The sequence below is a fragment of the Phascolarctos cinereus genome, unplaced genomic scaffold (genome assembly GCF_003287225.1).
Source record: "Phascolarctos cinereus isolate Bilbo 61053 unplaced genomic scaffold, phaCin_HiC Scaffold_726;HRSCAF=1367, whole genome shotgun sequence".
Lineage (NCBI taxonomy): Eukaryota > Metazoa > Chordata > Mammalia > Diprotodontia > Phascolarctidae > Phascolarctos > Phascolarctos cinereus.
Genome location: NW_027556098.1, coordinates 355194706 through 355218080, shown reverse-complemented (window position 1 = coordinate 355218080; position 23375 = coordinate 355194706). Strand labels below are relative to the sequence as shown.

General features: G+C 39.8%; 2 protein-coding genes and 1 long non-coding RNA gene across 3 annotated transcripts in view; 1 reads left to right on the top strand and 2 right to left on the bottom strand.

Annotated features, from left to right (window-relative positions):
* The window catches only part of LOC110200496 (uncharacterized), a 34160-nt gene extending 31788 nt beyond the window's left edge, over window positions 1-2372 (bottom strand). The window contains exon 1 of the long non-coding RNA XR_002322264.2: window positions 1873-2372. This is a non-coding gene — a long non-coding RNA (uncharacterized LOC110200496). The remainder of the gene's footprint in view (window positions 1-1872) is intronic.
* Window positions 1-23375, top strand: part of CSMD2 (CUB and Sushi multiple domains 2) — a 974125-nt gene that overhangs the window by 478025 nt on the left and 472725 nt on the right.
* On the bottom strand, window positions 4032-4836 carry HMGB4 (high mobility group box 4). The gene has a single exon (XM_020975881.2). It carries the CDS (start codon window positions 4704-4706, stop codon window positions 4083-4085), a length of 624 nt encoding a protein of 207 aa, XP_020831540.1. The 5' UTR covers window positions 4707-4836; the 3' UTR covers window positions 4032-4082.

Sequence of the window (23375 nt, the reverse complement as noted above, 5' to 3'; positions counted from 1 at the left end):
TCAAGGGAAGAAGCTGCCTTCCTTCAACTTGGATCTTAGATTCTGTTGTGAAAGCATAGTAACAATGGATTCATAGGATAATTCTAATTTACTCCTATATTTGATAAGTTTAAATGTTTTTGGAGTGTTTCTGTGGCTAGAGAGGCCACAGTTTTCCTAGTAGAAAGTCCCTCATTTTTTTCTATATGTAAAATGAATTACAATTTATACTTAGAGGTTAATAGGAGTTAGACCTAGAAGAAAATTTAAATATCACTCAGTTCATTCACACCCATCATTTTACACAGATGAAATATCTGAGGGCCCAAGTAAATAGGGGAAATGGTTTGCTAAAATAGCAAGACTGGGATTTGAATCAATCAACAAGCATTTTATTAAATAGGCACTATTAAAGCCAGCATTATGCTAGAGGTGTGGGCAGGTGGGTGGCACCAGAGTGCAGAGTGCTGGGGCTGGAATCAGAAAGATAAGTCTTAGAGTTCAAATCCTGCCTTAGACACTAGAACTGTGTGAACTGGAGAAGAAAGTGGCAACCACTCCAGTATCTTGCCAAGTAGACTTCAAATGGGGTCACAAAGAGTGGGACACCACTGAACTGGGACAGCTAGAGGTGCTAGCTGGGCTGGTCAGATCTGTGGATACAAAGACAAGAGAACAAACAGTCCAGCCTGCCCCTCAGGGCTGAAACAGCCCCCAAGATGAACATATATTATATAATAACAAAACACTTACAAATATAACCTTTTATAGGGGAGGAGTGAATTCACCTCTGCTAACTCCTTCAAAAGGGTAATATGAGGAAAATGCCTTTTTTATTTTATAAATGTAAGCATTAGTTTTATTTTTTTAATTAAATCCCATTTACATATAAGAAAATTTCCCCACACATAGTGGTGAGGTAGAAAGGGTGTTGCAAGAATTTGAAATCAGAGGATTTTAGTTCAAATCCATCATGTTAGTTAGTATTACCTATTTTACAAGTAGGTAAACATGCCGACTCAGTTTTCTCATCTGTAAAATCCATAAAAAAGGTTAGACCAGATGACCTTCTAAGGTCCCTTTCCAGCTAATAATAATAATTTTAAAAAAAGGCCAAACAAACAAAAAAACAAAGCCTTTTGCAATCTACAGACTGCCAATTGCTTCTAATTGCCCTCTGGGGCCAACTCACAAAGTCAGTTTAAGTGTCCCTAATTCAAACCCATTGATGCAACAAAACACTGATTCACTTCACCAAATCTTAGTTTTCCTCATCCATAAAATGAGGACTAAACACTTTTACTTTACCCCTTAACAGAGTTGTGGGGAGCAAAAGATAAAGTCCTTTGTAACCATAAACTACCTGTGATTGAGTTCATTGACTACAAGGTTCTTCAAAAGAATCTTTTTTACTATTTAGGGGAGATATAATATTAACCTTTTTACTTCACCCCCAACAGAAAAACTATCCATAGAAATAGATGAGATCTGTAAGATGTTTACTTTCTAATTAGAATTTAATCAAATCTAGAAGAGACTAAATGTCAATAGTTTAGGGAGTAAACCTGGTATCTTTCCTTTCACTCCACTCTACCCCCAAATTTAGAATCATTCTTCTTTAAACACTGAATTTTGTTTTTCATTTACAGCTGTCTCCTCTCCTCTACCCCTCAACCAACCAATAATCTTGGACCTTTTCTTTGCCAAGAGAAGCTCTAGAAACAAAGGGAAGCTCAGCTTGCTAGTACACAAAATGGCTCCTTAATCAGTTTGATGAGTTTCCCCTTTGAAGAAACAGGCTGTCTACATCTTAATAGCTACCACATTACATATCACAGCAAATCTCAAACAGGAGGACACACAAGCCAAGGAGACATTGTCATCATACTTAACCTGACTACAGTTCTGGTCTATTCTCCAGTGTCCTTCTACATGTCACTAAATGATGGAGGAGGAAGCCGACGGGATGAAAGAAGGGAGCTTTTTAAGTAAAGCAGTGCTGAAATAGTCCACAAGCAAGACTGCCTTGACTAACCAGCTTCCTATGACCTCATAAAGCAGTTTTGTAAATCTTGAAGTAAGGTATAGTACAAATATGGGGAAAAGCTGAGATTTCTTCAGATCAGCATAGAGCTTGTCAAATGTGAACCCTCCTTGCTTATGCTTAGTGGCCTAGAGACCTGGCTAAGACTAGGCCTGGCCTTGTAAAAGAATCAAAAGGATAGGCCTGAGACTCAGATTTCAGATTTCTTGACTTCCCAACTAATGATTCTATCTCATTCCCACATAATTCTCTATATAATTTTGGTGTTTTTGTTTTTGTTTTTGTTTTTGTTTTGGTGGTGGGTGTTCCGGGAGATAATAAGGCTGGCAAGATTGGGAAACTGAGTGAGAAAACTGCCAGAATGAGCTCGATACCCTTTTGTAAGAAGGAAATCAATACACATGTTTAGCTCTAAAGCTGGGTGGTTTTTATTCTCTCCATTAGTCTTGGTCTGAATCTCACTCTCCCTGACTCTGTATTTTCTTAAAATGGACAATCACCAGAAGCTGCCAGTACACTCATATCCCTTTCAGTGTTGCTCTGTTAAAATAATGTGGAGCAGCCCAAATGCTAATGAAGTTTTCATCTTCCTAGAAGGAGTCTCTAGAGAATAGTCACAGTTGTTTTAACTGTGTTTTAATACTCACACCTTCACCATTAATCACTTCAGCATTCAAACAAGTCGTGGTTTTTTTTAAAATCCAGTACAGCTTCCATCATAAAAGTATGCCTATTGTCATGGTCTCATAACCTCTCATAATTCAAATTTATTTCTACAAATTACTGTCTTTACCATATATGATCAACTAAGAATACAAACACAAAAATGCCCTTCTCCTCAAGGAGCATATTGCATAGTCTAGTTGAGAAGACCAATTGATATACTTCGAACTTAACTGAAGGATCATAGAATGTTAAAGGAGCTGGAAAGGGATCTCAAGACAAGAATCATCCAGTTAGGCCCCTTTATAAGATAAGGGAAAGTTTCACCTCTCCCCCATCTCCTTCCCTTCCCACAGTGATGGTCTATATAACATGACCATGAATGAGACATAACACTAGAATGCTAGATCATATATAAACTTCTTCAAATCTCTTGTTTTCTACATTTTTAGCTATTATCCCTCTTCTTCTCAGCTTGTTTCTCAGGCAAAGTTAAGGGGGATTTTGAGCTATGCCTTGGAGAAAAAGGATTAGATTTTGGATTTAAGAGATTGAGGGGACATTTAAAGTGATGGGAAAACAACATGACAGGCAGGAACAAAACAAAATGTTGTGGACTGTAATCCTGAAGTGCATAAATATGAGTCAAAAGTGGAAGATGTGAACCAGTTTTTAAAAAAGAAAGAAATCTAAATAGGATATGACCCTATTATTGAATCACTCTGCTTTGTCTTGTCTTGCCCTCCAATGCCTGAAGTGTAGTTAACACTGGCTAATAAAGAGCCTAATTGAATCTCCCAAGAAGGCTCCTTGTGACGTCATCTCCAATTCAAACACTGTTAGGGTGAGTTTGAGTAGAAAGTTGTCCGTAGTGGGATATGAGTCTAAAAACACGCCACACAAAAAATATGTACCAGTGTTATAGGGAAGCATTGAGCACTGATTTTGATCAGACCTCCTTTCCCAGAACTAAATGTGTTTGTTTGGGTGAGGAAGCAGGTCATCTTGGGATTTCCATTTAGTAAACTGAAATCTTTCAAATATTTTCAAAAGCAAAGTTAACAAGGGAAATAGAGGGACAGAAGAAACCCCCTCCTCACTTTTAGGTCAGATTATACCATCTGTGTGGATGATATACTATTTAAGTTCCAAATTCCCTCTAAAATAATGTTTCTGGGGAAAAAAAGTATACACCTTTCTTTCAGATCTTTCCTTCCTTCCCTTTTCTTTCTTTCGTCTCCTGCCCTCCAAACTCTAATTTTTCCCAAAACTCAATGTGATCAGGGAACCAACAACATCATGTAAGGAACACAGACAAGAATGAAAGGAGACACATATACAGTTATACAGTTCGAGGGCATTTATTTTTCTTTCCTCATTCACGTCTTCGTCTCGTCTAATCCAGGTTGCCTTCTGAATCAGACTCATCATAATCGTCACTCTTGTCCGACTTGGATTTCTTTCTGTTCTGATACTGGCCAGAGGTCCCTGGTCCCTTCTTCCTTGAACATCCCTGATCATGATTAACCCGATAGGCCATGAGTTCTTGGTGGTACTTGGCCCTCAGTCTAGCAGCCTTTTCTTCATAAGGCTGCTTGTCCTGCTCTGACTTTTTGGACCACATCTCCCCCAGGAGCTTTGCCACTTCTACCACAGACCACTGTGGATTGTCATTTTTGATCTTTGTATAATGCTCCCGACTGAAGAGGAAAAAAGATGAGGGTGGCCTCTTGGGAGCTTTGGGGTCCTTCTTCTTTCTTTTCCTTTTCTTCATTCCAGGGGGGGGAACATAGTTCTTCATTTCTTTCTGGTAGCGTGCTTTGTCCAGTCTGGCTATGGCTTCATACTTGGACTTTTCATGCTTAGAGATTGTCTTCCACTTCTCTGAGCACTTTTTGGAGAACTCTTTGAAGTCGATGTAAGCATTTGGTTGTTGTTCTTTATGCTTGTTCCTGCAGTTTAATAAAAAGTGGACATATGAAGACAAATTCACTTTGGGCTTAACTTGAACCTTGCCCATGTTCTCAAAAGATCATATTTTACTGGCTCTGAAAGCCTTTCCAGCAGGGCCTTTTCCCTGGACTTTAATGAAAGCAGGAGGTCCTTTCCCTCTTGTGAATATCTCTGTATGTGAGCTTCGAAGCCTGTGCCTGGCTTATTCAATGGTGTTGGCATTGTTGGTCATAGGAAGGGTATTGTGACACCACCCCCCAGCCAGGCTCTCCTGGCCAATGACAGGAAGTCATTCGAATACTGAAATCCTATTGGGTTAAAAAAAAATGATGGTGTCACAGTTTTTCAAGTGAGGTAGTTAGGTAGGATGTGGTTCTCCCTTCATGGACTTTTAAGGGCGAGAAAGGATCCCCTGTGTTTGGGACAGGTAGATTACATTGACTTCCTGGGGGCAGTGGAATAAACCAAGCTGAGGACTGTATAACCTTCAAATATGTCGGCTAACGACACACTTTTATCTACTTGGCAGTATGAATATACTGTCCATGAGGCCTACTTACCTAACAATAGACTTTCTGTCAGTTACCTTGAGATGGGTTGAAAATAACCAAATGTGGAACAGTGAATGCTTAAATGCTTTGTCATGATAAAATGCAACCCACCTCTACCCCCAAACCCCAAACCCCTCACTGTTAATTACTTGGCAGCATCTCATAATGTGAGAATGGCTTAGCAGTACCTCTAAAAATAATTGCATGTGACAGCTGTTCCTTGGTTCTTGTCAGGATAAACTACTGTAATTTAAATCTAAAGCATTTAGCCTATAAATCTAATTTCCTTGGGTGGACTTTACATTCATCTTAGGATGCTTTTTTTTTTCTTTAAATCCTGGGTGGTGAGGGTGTGCTGATGAGATTTCTCTAAATACACCAATCAATGAAAATGTGATCAAGATTCTTGAGCTCATAATAGGGCTTTTAGCATGGTATATGTATTCCACGGAGTGCTGGACTTGAGGTCAGAAACATCTGAGTCCAAATCCTGCCTCTAACGAGTACTAGCTCTATATGACCCTGGATAAGTTACCTAAACTCTCTGAACCTCGATTTCTTCATCTGTAAAATGGATATCAATGATCAAGCAAACATTAAATGCTTACTATGAACCAGACACTGTGCTTAGGCACTACAGATACATAGACAAACATGAAACAGTCCCTGCCCAGAAGCTTGCATTATATTACAGAACAAGAAAAAGACAAGTCAACAAGTATTTGTTGGGCACCTACTAATGTGTCACATATAAGAATATGCAAAATAAATACAATATGCAAAATGTAGGGGAGGCATTAACAACTGGGCACAGAAGGTGTAGGAGGTGGTGTTTGAATTTCAAAGTAACTAGGGATTCTAAGAGGCAGAGATAAGGAAAGAGGGCATGCTAGGCACAAGAGACAACCTGTGCAAAACCTGGGAGATGGGAGATGGAATGTGAAGAACGCTGTTAAGACCAGTTGCGTGCTGGTAAATATTTAATAACCAGCTGTCCCCCTCAAACAAATGTATGTGACACTCTTTTATGTGTCACTTGTGCTATCATCTTTTCTCCATCATTTTCTGAAGTCTAGACAATCAACAAAACAATAAATCAAGCCCTGATTTGTAGAGTTTGCTGATTTCCAAGGTGTAAGTGCTTACAAGCCTGTTTAAGTAGGCTCTAGTACTCCTCTGGATCATAAGATTGATTTGGCTGTGTGAAGGAGATTAACGTATATTATAAATTATAAACAAGGCCTGGGGCCAGCTAGGTGTCTCAGTAGATGGTGTTCTGGGGTTGGAGTCAGAAAGACTCGGCCTCCTGAGTTCAAATCGGGCCTCAAATACTTACTAGCTCTGTGACCCTAGGCAAGTCACTTTACCCTGTTTGCTTCAGTTTCCTGGTTGTTGTAAGAATCAAATGAGATAATAATTGTAAGGCATTTAGCATAGTGCCTGGAACATATACAAATGTCAACTATTATTATTATTTGTGGGCAGCTAGGTGGTGCCATAGTTCAAATATGCTTTCAGACATGTACCAGCTGTGTGATCCTGGGCAAATCACTTAATTCCGTTTGCCTCAGTTTCCTCATCTGAAAAATAATCAGGACAAATGAGAAGGAAATGGCAAACCACTCCAATATATCTTTGCCAAGAAAACCCCAAATGGGGTCACAAAGAATTGAACACAGCTGAAACAACTGAATAACAACAAAGACAGGTTGGAGCTAGGTTGTGAAGGGCTTTAAATTTCAATCAAAGGCATCTGTATTTGATCCTAGAGATGATAGAGAGTCACTAGAGTTTTTTGGACTGGAGAGTGATATGGCCAGAATTGTGCTTTAGAAATATCACATTGGTAGCTATGTGGAAGATGGACTAGAATGGAGAGGGACTTGAAGCAGGAAGATTAAGTTGCTATTGCAATAATTTAGGCAAGAGAGGATGAGGGGTTGAACTAAGGTGGCTGCATGAGTGGATAGAAAGTGATGAATTTGAGTGATGTTGTGAATGTAGAATCAAGAAGAATTAGCAACTAATTGGAAAGGTGAAGTGAAGGAGAGTAACCAGTTGAAGGTGATATCAAGAGTGTGAATCTGTATGACTGGAAGATTGGTGCAGCCTAAGGGAACTCTAGAAGTGGGCTGGGTTTGGGAGAAAAGATGAGTTATGCTTTGAGAATGTTACCTTTGAGATGCCTACAGGATATCCACTTTGAAATGTCCAATCAATCAATTGGCCAACATTTATTAAATGCCTACTATGTTCCAGGCACTCTGCTAAGTGCTGGGGATATAAAAAGAGATAAAAGATAATCCCTGTCCTTGAGGAGCTTATAATATAATGGGAGAGGCCACATTCAAACAAATGTCCAGTTGGCAGTTAGGGATAAGATATGAAGCTCGTGAGGAACAATGGGTAGGGTTGGAGATGTGTGTTTGTGTATGTCTGGAGTCATTTACTGATGAGATCAATAGCACTTACCTCTCAGGGTTCTTGTGAGGATCAAGTAAGATAATGTATGAAAAGTATTTTGCAAACTTTAAAGCATTATATAAATAAGAACTATTATTATTCTGGTAGATGGGGGTGACAAGAGATGCCATTAGAAGAAGAAAATTACATGTAGAAAATTAGGTAGTTCACTTGGATGGCTTCAGTCTGAGAAATCAAGTGAAATATAGATTCACAGATTCAGAATTGGAAGGGATCTTAAAAGCCTCATTTTATAGATGAGGAATTTAAGTGGATGGGCCCCAGCACACCATGGATAAGAATCACACTTGATCAGGCAACATAAGAAATATGACATTCAGTTACATAAAAATTGGAATATTGATTCTATCACCTATTGATTATAGGATTTATTTCCGTTTTTGTTTTCCTTAAGAGATATATGGAAATTGGTTGAGGCAGCATCTTGTAGAGAAGAGAGATTCCTAGGCTCATAGGAAGAAGAGTTGGTTTGAATCTAAGTCAATTTATCTGACTCTTAGTATGATCTTGGGCAAGGCTCTTCCCTTGGCCAAGCCTTAGTTTTCTTCTTTGTAAAATAAGGATTTTCAGATTAGACTTGATCAACTTTCTAATATTCTTAGATTATATATGATGAGATTGAAGCTGAGAGAGAGAAGAGGTGGAAGAGGAGATTGTGGTTTATAGTAGCCTTCCATTCAGAGTACAAGAAGGTCAAGAATGTCTTTATTGGCAGGGAGTAGAGTCTCTGGTGACCTGTAGGGGAAGTCCTGTGGTAGAGATATTGTGAATGTCTTTGTTGTTGTTCAGTCATTTCAGTCATGTCTGACTTTTTGTGACCCCTTACAGGGTTTTCTTGGCAAAGATACTGGAGTGGTTTGTCATTCCCTTCTCCAACTCATTTTATGGATGAGGAAGCTGAGGCAAAGAGAGTTAAGTGACTTGCCCAGGGTCACCCAGGTAGGAAGTGTCTGAGGCCAGATTTTAGCTCAGGAAGATGAGTCTTCCTAACCCCAGGCCTGGTGCTCTATCTACTGTACTACCTAACTGCCCTTGTACCCTTGTGTATGTATACATAGATAGATGGATGGATGGATGAGTGGATGGATGGATATATAGATGGAGAGAAGAGAGGGTTATTCTGTCTCTTCTCTGCAGAGAATACTAAGCACTATTTCTCTCCAGAATCTTATTTCTCTCAGACTAGTCAACCTACCCATGACCAGTATTAAACCTACTAATAAGCTTCTCTTTGTCCCATAGAGGACATTGTGTTAGGCTGAGTTGGTGGATGCTAAGGTGGCCAAATTTATTCTCTTGGTTTATCCAAATGTGTGCCCCTTAAATTGAGATACTCTCATGACATGAAGCGCCCAAATATAATTTAGAAGATTTCCTCACCCTTTAGGTTTATAGTTCCTACCCAGGAAAGCTGGAGAAAAGTATTTGCAGTGTCTCCCAGTGCTCTGAGAATAATTCCTAATTGGTAAGTACACAGCTCACAATCATGATATATAGATAATATAGCTGTCAATATTAATAGCCATATAAATCAATATCAATAGCTATATAAATAGCTAACATTTATATAGACCTTGAAGTTTTTCAAAGTGCATTATAGATATTATCTCATTTGATACTCACAAAAATTCTTTGAGGCAGGTATCTTTATTATCCTCATTTTATAGGTGAGGAAACCAAGACTGAGAGAAGTGAAGTGATCTGCCCAGGGTCATATAGCTAGTAAATGTCTCATGCAAGATTCAAACTGAACTATTCCTGAGTCTTCAGTCCTTTCTATGCCTATGGCAATGACACAGAAGAAAAAGAGGAAAGCAAGAATCCAACAGATTATTTAACTCCTCAGAATCCTCATGTGAAAGCTTCTGGGATGGATTACCAGGTTGCCAGAGTTCCCTCAGGGCACATCTATGTGGGAATGGAAGGGTACAAATTTGCTTTTTTTTTTTTTTTCCATTTTTAACTTGTTGCTAAGAGCATTATGGTACAGTGGTTAGAAGCTGACCTTCAGGAGAGCTGGGATTAAGTCTCACCTCTGAAGCATGTTGACTGTATGCAACCTCTGACCTCTAAGTGCCTAAGGCAACTCTCTAAAACTAGCTGCTGATTTGCATAGGTGAGGAAAGTTTCTTCACTGGGGATTCCCAACACTGAGGAATTCCCTAAAGTAGTCAAAAAGTAAAAAACCTCCTGCCATTCCGCTTGGGAACCAGCCCTCATACAGCCATCTGGTCCACAACATCTCAGTCAAAGGGGAGATGAGATTTCATAGTTCTCCAGTAGCTCAGGGGGTCACTCAGTGAATAAACATTTGTTAAACTCTTACTACGTGTGAGGCACTGTGCTAAGTGCTGGAGATATAAAGAAAGGCCAAAGACAGTCCCTCGTGGCATCTTCCTTTTCTAAGATGAGGGCAAAATCTTCTTTCCCTCTCTGTGGATACCACCTCTACTCCACTCTAATAAATCCTCGTTGAACTGAATTGACTTCTCTGACTCTTCAAGTCTCCAGTCCCATCTTTATCCCCACCTTTAAATGTTCCCCCCCCCGCCTCATCCTAGCTTAAAATGTTACCTGGGCATACATCATCCATTCTCTCTAGTCTCTCACTGGGATAGAGGAACTATCAAAGCACCTTCAAGTCATTATAGAATTTACAAATGTTAGGTTCTAAAATGTTGTGACTTTAGGAAGCTAAAGGAATAAGACTTAGACTTGTGAAGGGAAGATGCTACTTAATTGTCCGATCAGCAGTGACCACCTTGTAAAAAGGTGGCCCAGCTATATTGCCTCATTACTCAGACATCAGATCTTTGGAAAACACTGCTATCTGTTCTCCTCACAAGATCCATAACAGTATTCAACACCCTCACTCCCCATTTAGAATTCCAGGATCCCAATGTGGAAAGGGAACTTAGAGGTCATTCAGTCTAAGCCATACATGACATAGATGAATAGATATCCAGTCCCTTCTGTAGTATCTTCAATGCTAAGAAACTCACAACTTAGTGAGGTAGGCCACTGTGTGTTTTATAGCTGCCACTGTTAGCTAATTCTTCTGTATATTGGAGCCTAAATCTTCCTTTGTATTTTGTACTAGTGGCCAATCAGAACAAGTGCAAATTCCTCTTCATTTTAAACCCCTTCAAATATTTGAAGATAGCTTTCATGTAAATCCTCTCATCTCTAGGTAAACATCCCAAATTCTTTTAACTATCCTCAAGTGACACAGGAATCACAGGAGCATAGATTCAGAGTTGGAAGGAACCCAAAAGGTTATGATGGTGTCAGCCCCCATCACTTTATGGATGAAAAAATTGTGACCCAGAGACATTAAATAGTTTGCCAAGGTCACAGAAATAATAAGATGCAGAGTTGGGATTCAAATTCTGGCCCTCTCATGTGAAATCCATCATTCTCTCCACTGTATCTCACTTCCTTCTCATTAATATAAGCCATATGTTTCCTGGATTACAACCTCTAATAATAATTATGATGGCATACATTTATACAGTATATTACACAATATAATAGCTCCAAGCTATCTTTGTTATTGTTCAGTTGTTTCAGTCATGCCTGATTCTTCATGACCTCATTTGTGAATTTTCTTAGCAAAGATACTGGAGTGGCTTGCCATTTCCTTCTCCAGTTTCTTTTACAGATGAGGAAACTGAGGCAAAGAGGGTTAAGTGCCCCAGGCCACAAGCTAGTAAGTATCTGAGGCCAGGTTTGAACTCAGGAAGATGGATCTTCCTGACTCCAGGCCTGGCACTCTATCTGTACCACCTAGCTGCCCACTTTATTACAGGTTACAAAGATGTACAAAGTACATCCAGTACTTTACAGGTTACCTTGCTTTTTACAACACTTTTGCTTATAACAACCCTGTGTACATTGGTATTTCTGTATCACCCCCACTTCAGAGATCTAAGGCTCAGAAAGACCGACAGGTCTAAGATCACAGAAAAGCCTGGATTTGAACTCAGATGTGTCTTCTACTTTTATAGTCTTTGTTTTTTTTTTTTACCTGTATGTTGCCTCTCATCCTAGCAAAGGAGAGATTTCTGGGTTACTGGAACTCTAGAGATACTACAGGTAGTATTAGGGGATGGCATAGGGTTTGGGACATTGGCTGAAAGGTTGCTCATTGACAGGTTAAGGTCGAGTCTTCCCAAGCTTCTTTGTGTCCTCCCCATTCTGCTGTCCCTTTTCGACAAATTTTCTTTTCCACAAATGGAAATCATCCTGGCTGTGAGAGGGGATGGGGAACTCTGGGGTTCTCATTCCGAGGCCTTACTACCAAGTGTCCTAATTGTCTTCCTAATCCAGTGTCATAAAGGTTTTTAATTCCCTAACTCCCAAGATTAAGAATTGTAAAAATGACTTTTTCTATTCTCTCCTGATCTGTGTATTTGGCCTCTCTTATCTTATTCCTTTCCAAAGCCTCCATAGAAATGGCACTTGAACATGTGTGATTTAGAATGCTTAGGATAATGATATTAAACATCAGTTCAGATGCCTGGAGTATAGTTGTTCACATCTGGCAGATTTGATTAGGGACAGAGGATGAGATTCATAGGCTTAAGTAAAATTCCAACAGAGTATGTGTTTTCTGTCCCCAAAGCACCTGATTTAAAGAGTCATAATTCTTTTGGGAATCTATAGTTCTTATTCAGAAAGATTTTTAAAATTACTTATCATGAAGAAAGCCCTTTAAAGTATTTTATTATAAACTTAATCACGATCTAAACCCCCAAACAAGTGAATGAACAAAGTAAGGAATAAAACCATGAAGTCAAAATTGTTAATATTGTGATTTAAAAAAAAAGTATACATTTTAACTAGGTAATTTTCTGCTACTATTTAATACCCATAAAGCTTAAGGAAGACAGAGGTGGTATGGAGAAACCTCCAGTTGTTAGGGCTGAGTCCACTATCCTGTAGATTTCATAAAGGCTGATGTATGGGGCATATGGAGCTGCCCACTGCACATGTCCGGATTGCTAGATTCCCTTCTCTGGTTCAGCTTGATGAGTCATGATTCACATCACATCTAAGGATGTCCGAAGCTCCTCCCATGATTATAACTGGGAATAACTAGTACGCCACCAGGTGAAGGAAGAGTGCTTTCATTGCTGCAGAATCTCACCTTCATTAGCAGAACCAAGAAAAGTATGAATTAGGTCCTCCCGTGTGGTCTACAGTGAATAAAGACACATCTTCTTTCCCAGAGCCTCTTCATATCCTTTGTGGATGGTCTCAGGGTGACCTAGATGGGGACTAGATGGGGACTATTACTGGCATCTAAGTGCTGACACCGCACCCCCGACCCCCACCCCAAGCAAGGTAAACCTTCATACAGCAGACGTTTCTTAAGTGATTACTCTGCTCCAATGTATGTACGTGCTGGTGCCTGGGGGACACAAAGACAATGTGGTTGAAGTGGACGATATGAACAGTCAGGAATTCTGGCTACAAGACACTTTAGGGATCTTCTCATTGGATTTCCACCCTACGTTGTGGCCCTAATCAGTCCTGTTTACCCATTCCACAGGTAGGGGACATTTCCCTGTCACTTTCAGGGTCAAATTCAAAGCTCTTCCTCACCACCTTTCCAGTTGTCTTACACTCTGCTTCCCGTCCATGACTGAGCTACATTGGCCTAGTCACTATTCTTACATGATGCTTCTTCTCCTGACTTGGCGCCTTGCACAGGCTATGTGCAAGGTGTTCCTCATGCCCAAAATGCTAGAGATTGCTCAAACTGACTCAGAACCGATTATTAAATGGTCAGCGTGAGCATTTACACCTCGGAAATTACCAAACATTAAATACATAAGTGACCAAGAAAATGCTAATAACGCAGATTAAACTTTAAAGGGTGTAGTATGTACATATTTTTTTTGGGGGTGGAAAGACAATCATTAAACTTTTTACCAGCATACCTCTGCCTCCACTCTACCTCATGCTTTTCCTGTTTTTCTTCAAGTTTGGCTAAAATCCCACTTTCTGTAGGAGGTCTTTCTTGTGTGGTCTGTCCCCTCCCAGCCACCCCTCACCCCCCAATGCTGCTCCTTCTTTCTCTTTCTGTTCTATTGATAGACCACAAAGCGTGGAATCAGGAAGACTCATCACTAATCTTCCTGAGTTTGAATTCAACCTCAGGCACTTATTAGCTGTATGACTCTGGGCAAGTCACTTTACCTTGTCTACCTCAATTTCCTCATCTGTAAAAGGAGCTGGAGGAGGAAACGGCAAACCATTCCAGTATCTTCGCCAAGAAAACCCCAAATGGAGTATTGAGAGCCAAAAAGACTGAAAACTCAACAACAAAATATGTGTGTGTATCTCTGACTCAGTCTCATGTAACTGTCTCCTTCATTAGGACGTAAGCTCTCTGAAGGCAAGAGTTATTTTTGCCTTTTATTGTGTCCTCAACACTTAGCACAGTGCCTAGCATATAGTAATTGTTTAACAAATCCTTAACTAATTGTCACAATTTAATAATGGATTGTCCCCCATGTACCTGAAAAGTATTCCCTTTTAGAATCTGTCAGTTTTTTTCCATCTCAGAATCTGTAAGTTCTTTCAATGTTTAGCTTAAGTGCCTTTTATACCGACCTTCCAATTTCTCCTCCCCTCCAGCTCCCCTTGCTTCCCTTCCATTCTCTTGTATTAATTTTGAAGATATTTTGTACATATTTATATATGTACATGTTGTCCCTGACAGAATGTAATTTCTTTGAGGAAAAGTTATGTTTCATTTTTGCTTTTGTACCCCTACAGTACTTGGCCATAGTAAGTGTTTAATAAATAAATGCGTATTGATTAATTGAGGATCAGAGTCAGTAGATTTGCCCTCCCTTACTGGGTTGTTGTAAGGAAAGTGCTTTGAAAACCCTAAAATGTGGTATAAATGTGAGTGGTTATTATTATACAAGGTCACACAACTAGGAAGTGGTAGACCTGGGATTAATAAAAGCTGGCATTTATACAGGCTTTTAAGGTCTGCAAAGATATATATGCATACACACACACATATACACACACACACACACACACATATATAAAATCTCCCTTACTTCTCACAACCATCCCTGTGAGGTAGGTTTATTATAGGTTCTTACTTTTTAGATGAATGAGGAGGCTGGACACCAAGACCGACACTCTTTCACTGCAAATGATAGCACTGCATGTGGGATAGCCCCTGCCCTCATGAAGCTTACAATCTAGTTGAAAATTACCTATACACAGAGACTCTTAGCAGCACTTGTAGAAAGTGTGTGTAATTAGACATTTCTAAGCAGAGTCTGGTGGAAAGAGAGCTAGATTTAGAGTCATGGAACCTGGGTTCAATTCTTATTTCGGACACCAGTTGTAGGACCTTTGGAAAGTCATTTAATCTTTGGGCCTCAGTTTTCTCATCTGTAAAATGTTGTTGGATTAGATGGCCTTGAACGTCCATTCCAGCTCTAAATCTACAACCTATTTCTTTTTCCTCTGTACCGTCCGCACACCCACATACTAACCCACCATGCAGGCTGTGGTTAGAAGTAGAGATAGAAGTCAGTTTCTGATGCCCCTCTGGGGCCGGGACTCGCAGGTTTAGGACTGAAGGCTGAGTCCGCCTGGCCTGCAGGGGGCAGAGAGGAAGAGAGAACGTGGCCTTAAACTAGAGCTCGCCCCCTCAGAAGGGGACGGAAAAGTGCCCTTAAGGGTTGTGCTGAGAGAGACGCTGACCGGAAGGCGCCCTCGGGGAACGGAGAGACTGACAGGAAGGCGTTCTCAGCAGTTGTGTTGAGAGGGAGAAAGACACATACAGAGACACAGACAGGCAGACACTGGTTGACCGGAAGGCGCCCTCAGAGAAAGGAGGGGCTAACCGGAAGGCGCCCTCGAGGGTTGTACAAAGAGGGAGGCTGACCGGAAGGCGATCTCAGAAAGGTCAGGATGGGGGGGGGCAGCCCAGTCAGGTCATGTTCCGATGCCCCTGGGCCTGGCCTCCCTGGGTCGTCTTGGTTCTGGACAGGGTAAGCTCTAACTCCCTGGTGTGGAGTCGGTGAAGTTTGTGTTAATGACCAGCACAGTGTGCCCGAGACTCGAGCCCAGGCATGTTTGTCAGCTGTGAGGCTGGGGGCAGCCAGGAACCGAAGGTGATAGTAATTGGTCAAGACTCCCAGACCCGCATCCTGATCCAGAAGAGAAGGTTTCTTTGGGGTTTCAGTGAATTCCCATTTTCGATTTTGTGTCTTTGCTTTCACAGATTAATCCTAGGAATGTTAAAATAACTACACTGACAACTGACATTCCTATAGCCCTTTAAAGTTTACCAAGTATTTTAGGTATGTCAGGAAGGGCTTAGTGCATAGTGGATAGAGCTGACATCAGGACTGAAGGAGACCTTGGTTCAAGTCCTGCATGTAACATGACATTTTGCCAAGACGATATGTGGCAGAAAAGGTAATGGCTTGTATTTGTACAAGTTCCTCAGTGGGAAACCACAGATCCAGTCACTATCCTTTACATATATTATCTCACTAGAGCCTCATAAGAACCCTGTGAAATAAGCAGGACACGCATTAGAGGATAGAAATGACTTGTAATACCACTAAATACTAATAAAACAGCTGACATTTATATAGTGCTTTGAGATTTGCAAAGAGCTTTGCATATAGTTTCTTCTGATTGCTCATGATCACACATAGGGGCAGCCGGGTGGAGCAGCAGATGGAGTGGATATGAAGGAGAAGGAACTGGAGAGAGGATAATGGATGGGAGAATGTTATAGCAGTCTAGTGAAGGCCTAGACTGGGTTGGTGGCAGTATTGATGAAAAGAAACATTTGGGTGACAAATGAAGGAAGATGCAGGGGAGGGAATCACAGATACTAACTCATATATGTGGTAAGGTTTGCAAAATGCTTTTCTTATAGCAACCCCATGAGGTAGCTATATCCCCATTTTAGGAATGAAAAAAACAAACTCAGTGACATTGTGACTTTCCTATGATCTTATATCTAGTAAGTGTGGGAACTGTGGTTGGACCTCTGGGACTCTCCTGGTTCCAAATCCATTGTTCTTTTTATTGTATCACATGACTTAGGTTTTTGAGTTGAAGTGACTTAGAGAACTGGTGGTGCTGAGAGAGACTGGGAAGTTAGGAAGGGAAGAAGCTGGGTTTGAGGGCGTAAGGAAGCTATGAATTTAGTTTAAGTTATATTTTCTGCTTTCTAAAGGGAGTGTTTGTACTCAAGTCAAGAACTTAGGGTAGAAGATTGGTGTAGAAGGATTAATCTGTGAGATCATAAAGACAAAATACTGTGTGGACTGCTCCTCATCAAACTTACTTGGTTTTGTTGTAATAATCATAATTTTTCACCTATATCACATATCATTTGGTCTCCCCACATCACTGATCACTGAGGTGAGCTCCAGAAAGTTCTTCTGAAAGCACAAAAGGCAGATTATATCCATGTTGCTGTTACCAACCTCTCAGTCACTTTCACACCTTCCTCAAAGTTTGCTCTAGATTGGCTGAGTACTCTTGATACTCGCTTTGATGACTCTAAGGACACTGTGTTCTCACAGTTTTTCAATTTCATCAGTTTCTGTAATCCTGCTGTAATATAATCCTACTGCAGCACAGTAACATGGCCACATTTCATCATTATTGGGAAATATATTACCTCCAAGATCTAGAACTCTAAAATTATATATTCTGACCAGATATTAGAGCTACCACTACCACCCATAATGGGAACCATTTCCAAGACATTCAAACCTACTTATATATTAAGTGCCTTTACCAATTGTTATCCAGATTAGTACTCATTTGGTTCTACTCTACTAGCTGTCCCACCAAGGAAACCAGTAGTTAGCAAGTCACCTCTCAGAAAAGCAGACAAAGCTTAATTACTCTATTCCCTCATGCCGTCTCTCCCATATCTTCCTTTTGAGTCACTCCATTTACTCTTGGGATTTTCCCTGAGCCTTCTTAGTGTAAACACACATGTTGTGATCATTCATTAATATTAGAGTATATTCCCTCTCCTCTTTCTTGGCTACTTTCATCTTTCAACTGTCTTCCTTATTTTGTTTACTTTATGACCAGATTCTCCTTTATAGTTTTTAGTTTGTTAGGTAACTTCTCCCAGGGAGAATTGAGTGAAAACATCTTCCATTCCCTTATACAAATCAGTTTTTTCTCCTGATCATGATGTTTGGACCCCTCCTTTTTCTCCTGGTCTATTTCCCTACCTCTGGCTTCATTTGCCAGAGTGATTTGCTATTCCTACACTTTAGTGATTTGCTAGCTATCACTTCCATATTCTCTTTTCCTTAATCTTATTCCGTTGGTTCTTCTCCAAATTTCTATCACTGATCATTTTTTTTTGTGCTTTTTTTCCCCCTCTTCCCTTGAAGTAGGTGCTGCCCAAGGTTTTTTCCTCTTCCTATTCTCTTTCCTGGCATTCTTTTCTACTACAGCTTTAATACCTCTTCTACAAATTCCTGAATCCATATCTTTAGCCCCTACCTCTTTATTAAACTTTAGATTAATATTTCCAATTGCCTACTGGGTATCTACCCTTGGTTCTCATAGTGGTACCTCAAATATAACACATCCATAATAGGATTTTTCACATTGCTGTCTGTCACTTACACAGCTTTTCTCTTATCTCCATCCTTTCTCTCAAGCTGTTACCCAAATGTCTTGAATGCACTCCCTGTCTTGCACTTCTCAGAATCTTGTTTCTTTCCAAATTCAGCTAGAGTGCCATTTTCTGATTTTTCCAAGTTAGTACCCCCCCATTACCTTTTATTTAATGTTTGTGTGTGTATGTATATGTTATATGTGTGTATGTGTGTATATACACACACACATACACACATACTTACAGATTTGGAAAGGGCTTTTTCATTTTTGTCTTCGTATGCCCAACACTTAGGACTGTGTCTCATGTTGTGTCCAACTCTTCATGACCCCATTTGGGGTTTTCTTGGCAAAGATATTGGAGTGGTTTGCCATTTCCTTCTCCAGCTTATTTTACAGATGAGGAAACTGAGGCAAACAGGGTTAGGTGAGTTGCCCAGGGTCTAGTAAATGTCTTCAGTTGGATTTGAACTCAGGTCTTTCTGACTTCAGGCCTGGCACTCTATCCACTTTGCCACTTAGCTGTCTCTTACTGGGCATTTGATAAATTGCTTGTAGATTGGCTGATTGATTCTCCTCTCTCCCCTCCTGCCCCCCAAAAAGAAACTGATTCATTCTGACTTAATTGTTTATGTTAATGGTATTAAGGACCTAATGCTTTAAATTTGAGTGTTATCCTTGAGTACTTTTGTCTGTCACTTCCAATATCCAATTACTGTTTGACTGACTCACTGTAAAAGCCATCCTAACAGGTTTCCCAGCCTCTAGTTTTCTTCCAATCCATCGTTCCAACTGCTGCCAGGTTGATAATCCATTTTCCACAGACCTTAGGTTATTCCTCTGCCGTAAATTAATTATTTTATAATGTCTACAGAAAAAAAGTTTAGATTCCTCAATGTGGAAAATAAAATCTACAACCAGGTAGCTCTCTCTATACCCACAGTGGTAGTTGGCTACTAACTGACTAAGAAGGGAGCATGGTAGAAAAGAATTCTTTTTAAAGGTTTATTCTTTTAATGAAGCAAATCATCAATACTGCTGGCTAGTATTCTCCCTTCATTGTGACCTTTTTCTTTACAGAGTCTTCCTGGCTTTGGGTTTGCTCTGAGAATCTGACCTTCTCCTGCCTAAGTTCCCTTTATGGATTTCTGGCTTTTTGACTCTGGACTTGCTTAAATATGACTCTTCTTACTTTTGCAGCTTTTTCCTCACTATTTCAGTCTATTGCTGTTTTTTTGGGATTTAGATTAAAAAACAAAAGTAAATCAGTATATAGATAGAAGCAATAGGACTTTCAGCATAGTCTTAGTTTGCCTCACATAAAAGACAAAATGATTGATTGTAGACACTACAGGGGTGAGTGAGGGCTGGGGCAAAGAAAGAAGAGGGGAAGGTTCCATTGGCCTCACTGTCATCCCAAAGACCTAAAGACCTAGCACAGTGTAGTAGCAGTTCTCTGGAGGAAGCAGGATATATATGTATATGTATATACAGAGTCCAGACTTTGAGTATTGTGATAGGTAGGTCCAACATGAAGATGAAGGAAATTTAGCCAGGAGAGAGGCATTCTTTGATCCTGGGACACTGGTTATGACAGACTTTCTCAGCCACTTTTCCAGTTCTTTAGTGCAGAATGTATATGGACTTTCCAACAACAGGAACCATATAACAAGGATATTCAATGGTGCTGGAGAAAGGATAGATGTTTTTATAGGGGAGAGAAGAGTCTATTCAAACATAGCTGATTGGTTGCTGACCTCTGATGTCATGCTCAGGGGGACCTCAGTTAGTAAGGTTTCATGTAAAGGGAAAGTTTCCAGCAAGGAAAATTCCATTTTGGGGGATTTTCAGAGAAGAATCAGAATAAGGGTGCATATGAGACATAGATGGCCTGTTGACAAAAAAGCTAAGCCATCTGAGTTCTATATGCACCCTTATCCTGATGCTTCTTTGATCAGTTCCCAGGCATTAGAAGAAGTGGCATGACAGAAATCTGGAACAGAGTCAATGTAAGGTGTTAGCATTTAAAGCACTACAAACTGAAACTAATGCTGAGACAAAGTTCTCATTTAGATGGAAGCTTCTTAGATACTTGTCATGGCAGGCAGCTGTGAGCCAGCTGGTGAGAGCAGATAAGTCACTTGATTTTATTGATGTAAATGAGGGAAGGAGTAGAAAGTAAAAGTAGATTCAGATACCCTCAATCTTACCTTCAAAACATTGAGTTTGGGAGAATTATATTCCACAAAGGGAGGATATTAGTCAGGAGTGACCTGGTTCTGGGGTCACATTTCAAGTCCCATTAGCATGCTTTTAGTCCAGCTGATCACTAAGCTGAAGGTGTGGCCTAAATCTTGAGTATTTAAAATCGTTCATTGCAGGATTCCATGTTCCCAGGGTTAATTCATTCCTTATCTGTCTAAGGATGAAGTAATTTAGTTGCCTCATCTGTAAAATAGTCATACTCCCTCTAAATCAAAGGGGGCTTTGAAGACACATGCCTCTGTGAGTTTTCTTCTGGGTGAAAAGTATCCAAATATAATCCATTAAGATATATAGAATGCTGGGTCAGCAAGGTGGCACAGTGGATAGAGTACCAGCCCTGGATTCAAGAGGACCTGAGTTCAAATTTGGCCTCAGACACATAACACTAGCTGTGTGACCCTGGGCAAGTCACTTAACCCCATTGCCTAGACCAAAACCAAAAAAACAAACAAAAAGACATATAGAATGCCTCTTATAGCCCTCCTTTTTGAAGAGAAAGGAACTAATTATGCATTTACTTTGGGGAGGTGGTAGTAATGGGGGGGGGAGGCTGGGGGTGGTGGTGTTAAAAGTAATTTGTCTAAAGACATACAGTTAATAAGCATCAGACACTTAACCAGAAGGAGGGTTAAATTATTTAATGAAGATGGTAGAAAAAAGATCTACAGGTATTTTAAGTCCCATCAACTATATAGCTACCCTCTTGTCCATTAGGAGGTTTGATTGTTAGATATGCAACAGACTTGTCTCATTAACCAGAGGGTCTCAGTCCTTTTTTATCCAAAGGTCAGGTTTGAGGAATCCCACCAGTCTTTTTTGCTCACCTTAGTTATAGTCTCATTACAGACTTTTAGATTCATTTGAATGGCTACATACTTGTTTATTATAGGCCAAATAGCTTTCAATCTTGAGTTGCATGTCCTTATCCTAACTCCATATTTGGTTTCTGCCCAATAATCCTCAGGCCAATAGAAGGAATGGTCTTTTTCCCCTCTTTTCTATAAAAAGCCGGATGTGACACATTAATCAATCATTCTGTTCACAACAGAGTATGGAAACTATACACATAGTATACAGCTATGTGTTTTTTTGTGTGTAGGTGTGTATGTATATATGTGTGTGTGTGTAGATATCTACATAGATATCTCTATTTGTATATAGACTAATACCCCCACCTATATGTGTATGTATACACACATGTATGCATGTGTATACACACACACATATATAGATATGTATATAAAACACGTACATGGAGGAGTGAGAGAGGATAATATAGATGATAATTATAGAAATGTATGCATGTACATTAAAGGATAGGCAAATCAGCTGTTGCTTCAAGATAAGATGTAGGAGAAAGAGCAACTGTACCATATATCATTCCAACCAAAAGTCACTGATTACTTCTTGAATGTTCATAGATGCCAGTAAATCTAAGTATGTGCCTTAACTGCCAACTCCTATGATATGACATGACTCCTTTGAATTATACTCTCTAGATAACTACATCAGGTTATTTTCTGACTGATTTGTTGATAGAGTTTTCAACGAGTTGCTCTTAGTACTCTGATGTTCTTTCTTGACTTAATCTTCACTAAGAATGACTTATTACACATTTACTCCATGTCGTGGGTTGTGGGGGTTATCAGAAATGGTGCCTGTCTTCAAGGAAGTTTATGTTCTTGTTGAGAAGTCTAGACTAGCACACACAAAATAATGATTTTTGACAGACTATAATTGTGTAGCAATAGATTCTAAATTTTGTGGGAATTTAGAAGAGAAGATCATTAGGGTTCAATGGCTAGGAATTAACCTTGAAGCAGGTATTCTTAATTATGTCATCGACCTTTTGACAGTCTGGTGAAGCCTATGGACCTCTGTTCAGAAAAAAAAATTAAATGCAAAATTTTTTTTAAAAAACAAAATTACAAAGGAAATCTTTCTCTCAACAGACACACGCGTGTGCGCACACACACACACACACACACACACACACACGTTTTTATCAAAGTATTAGTAATATTCATAGACTCCAGGTCAAGCTGCCTCAAAGGATTAGTGAGGATTTAAGTAGATGGAAGGACAAAGTGGAAAAATGTAGAGGTAGGAGTGGGGGGAGGTGAGTAAAAGATTGGCCTGGGTAGGGAAGAAAGTATTTGTTGGGAAGTAGTGGGAGATAAAAGTGTATAATAGAAGGTGGGCCTAGAGTATAGAGGGGTTTTTGAGAGAAAAGTTGGAAAGTTTAGATGTTAAACATCAGGAAATACACAGCAGGGAAGCAATGTGATGAAAGTGGTATTTTAGTATGAACAATATGATGGTAGAGGGCTTTAGGCCACTTTCAGTTGCAACAATTACATATGACTAAATCCTCTTTGTCTAAATAAACATGGACATGAGACTCCCAAAGCTTATCCACTCTTCTCAGATCAGGAAAAAAAAATTCATTCAGCTAATATGTTTTGTTATGGATTCCCTTGAGCTAACAATTAGCTGAACAGATGATAACACGGGTAATTTGTTTTCTTTATTGAGTTGCTGCAAAGGCACATTTGCTCACATTGATCACCTATGCTTCTGGCTGCTGCATTTTTAATATTGGACTTAGACAAAGGTACAGCATCTTCCATTTCACATCCAAAGAGGGGAACGGGCTAAAGAAGGATGGAGGGATCTATTCTTATGATCATCAAGAAGATGATGTTCAGGAGTAGATTCATAGGGAACCAAATTCAAACTCATTCTAGTATTCAAAGCCTTTTCCACTCTGCCCTGAGCACAGGTAT

Coding starts and splice junctions, on each gene's coding strand:
- HMGB4 (XM_020975881.2), bottom strand. CDS start 4,706: ATGGGCAAGGTTCAAGTTAAGCCCAAAGTGAATTTGTCTTCATATGTC.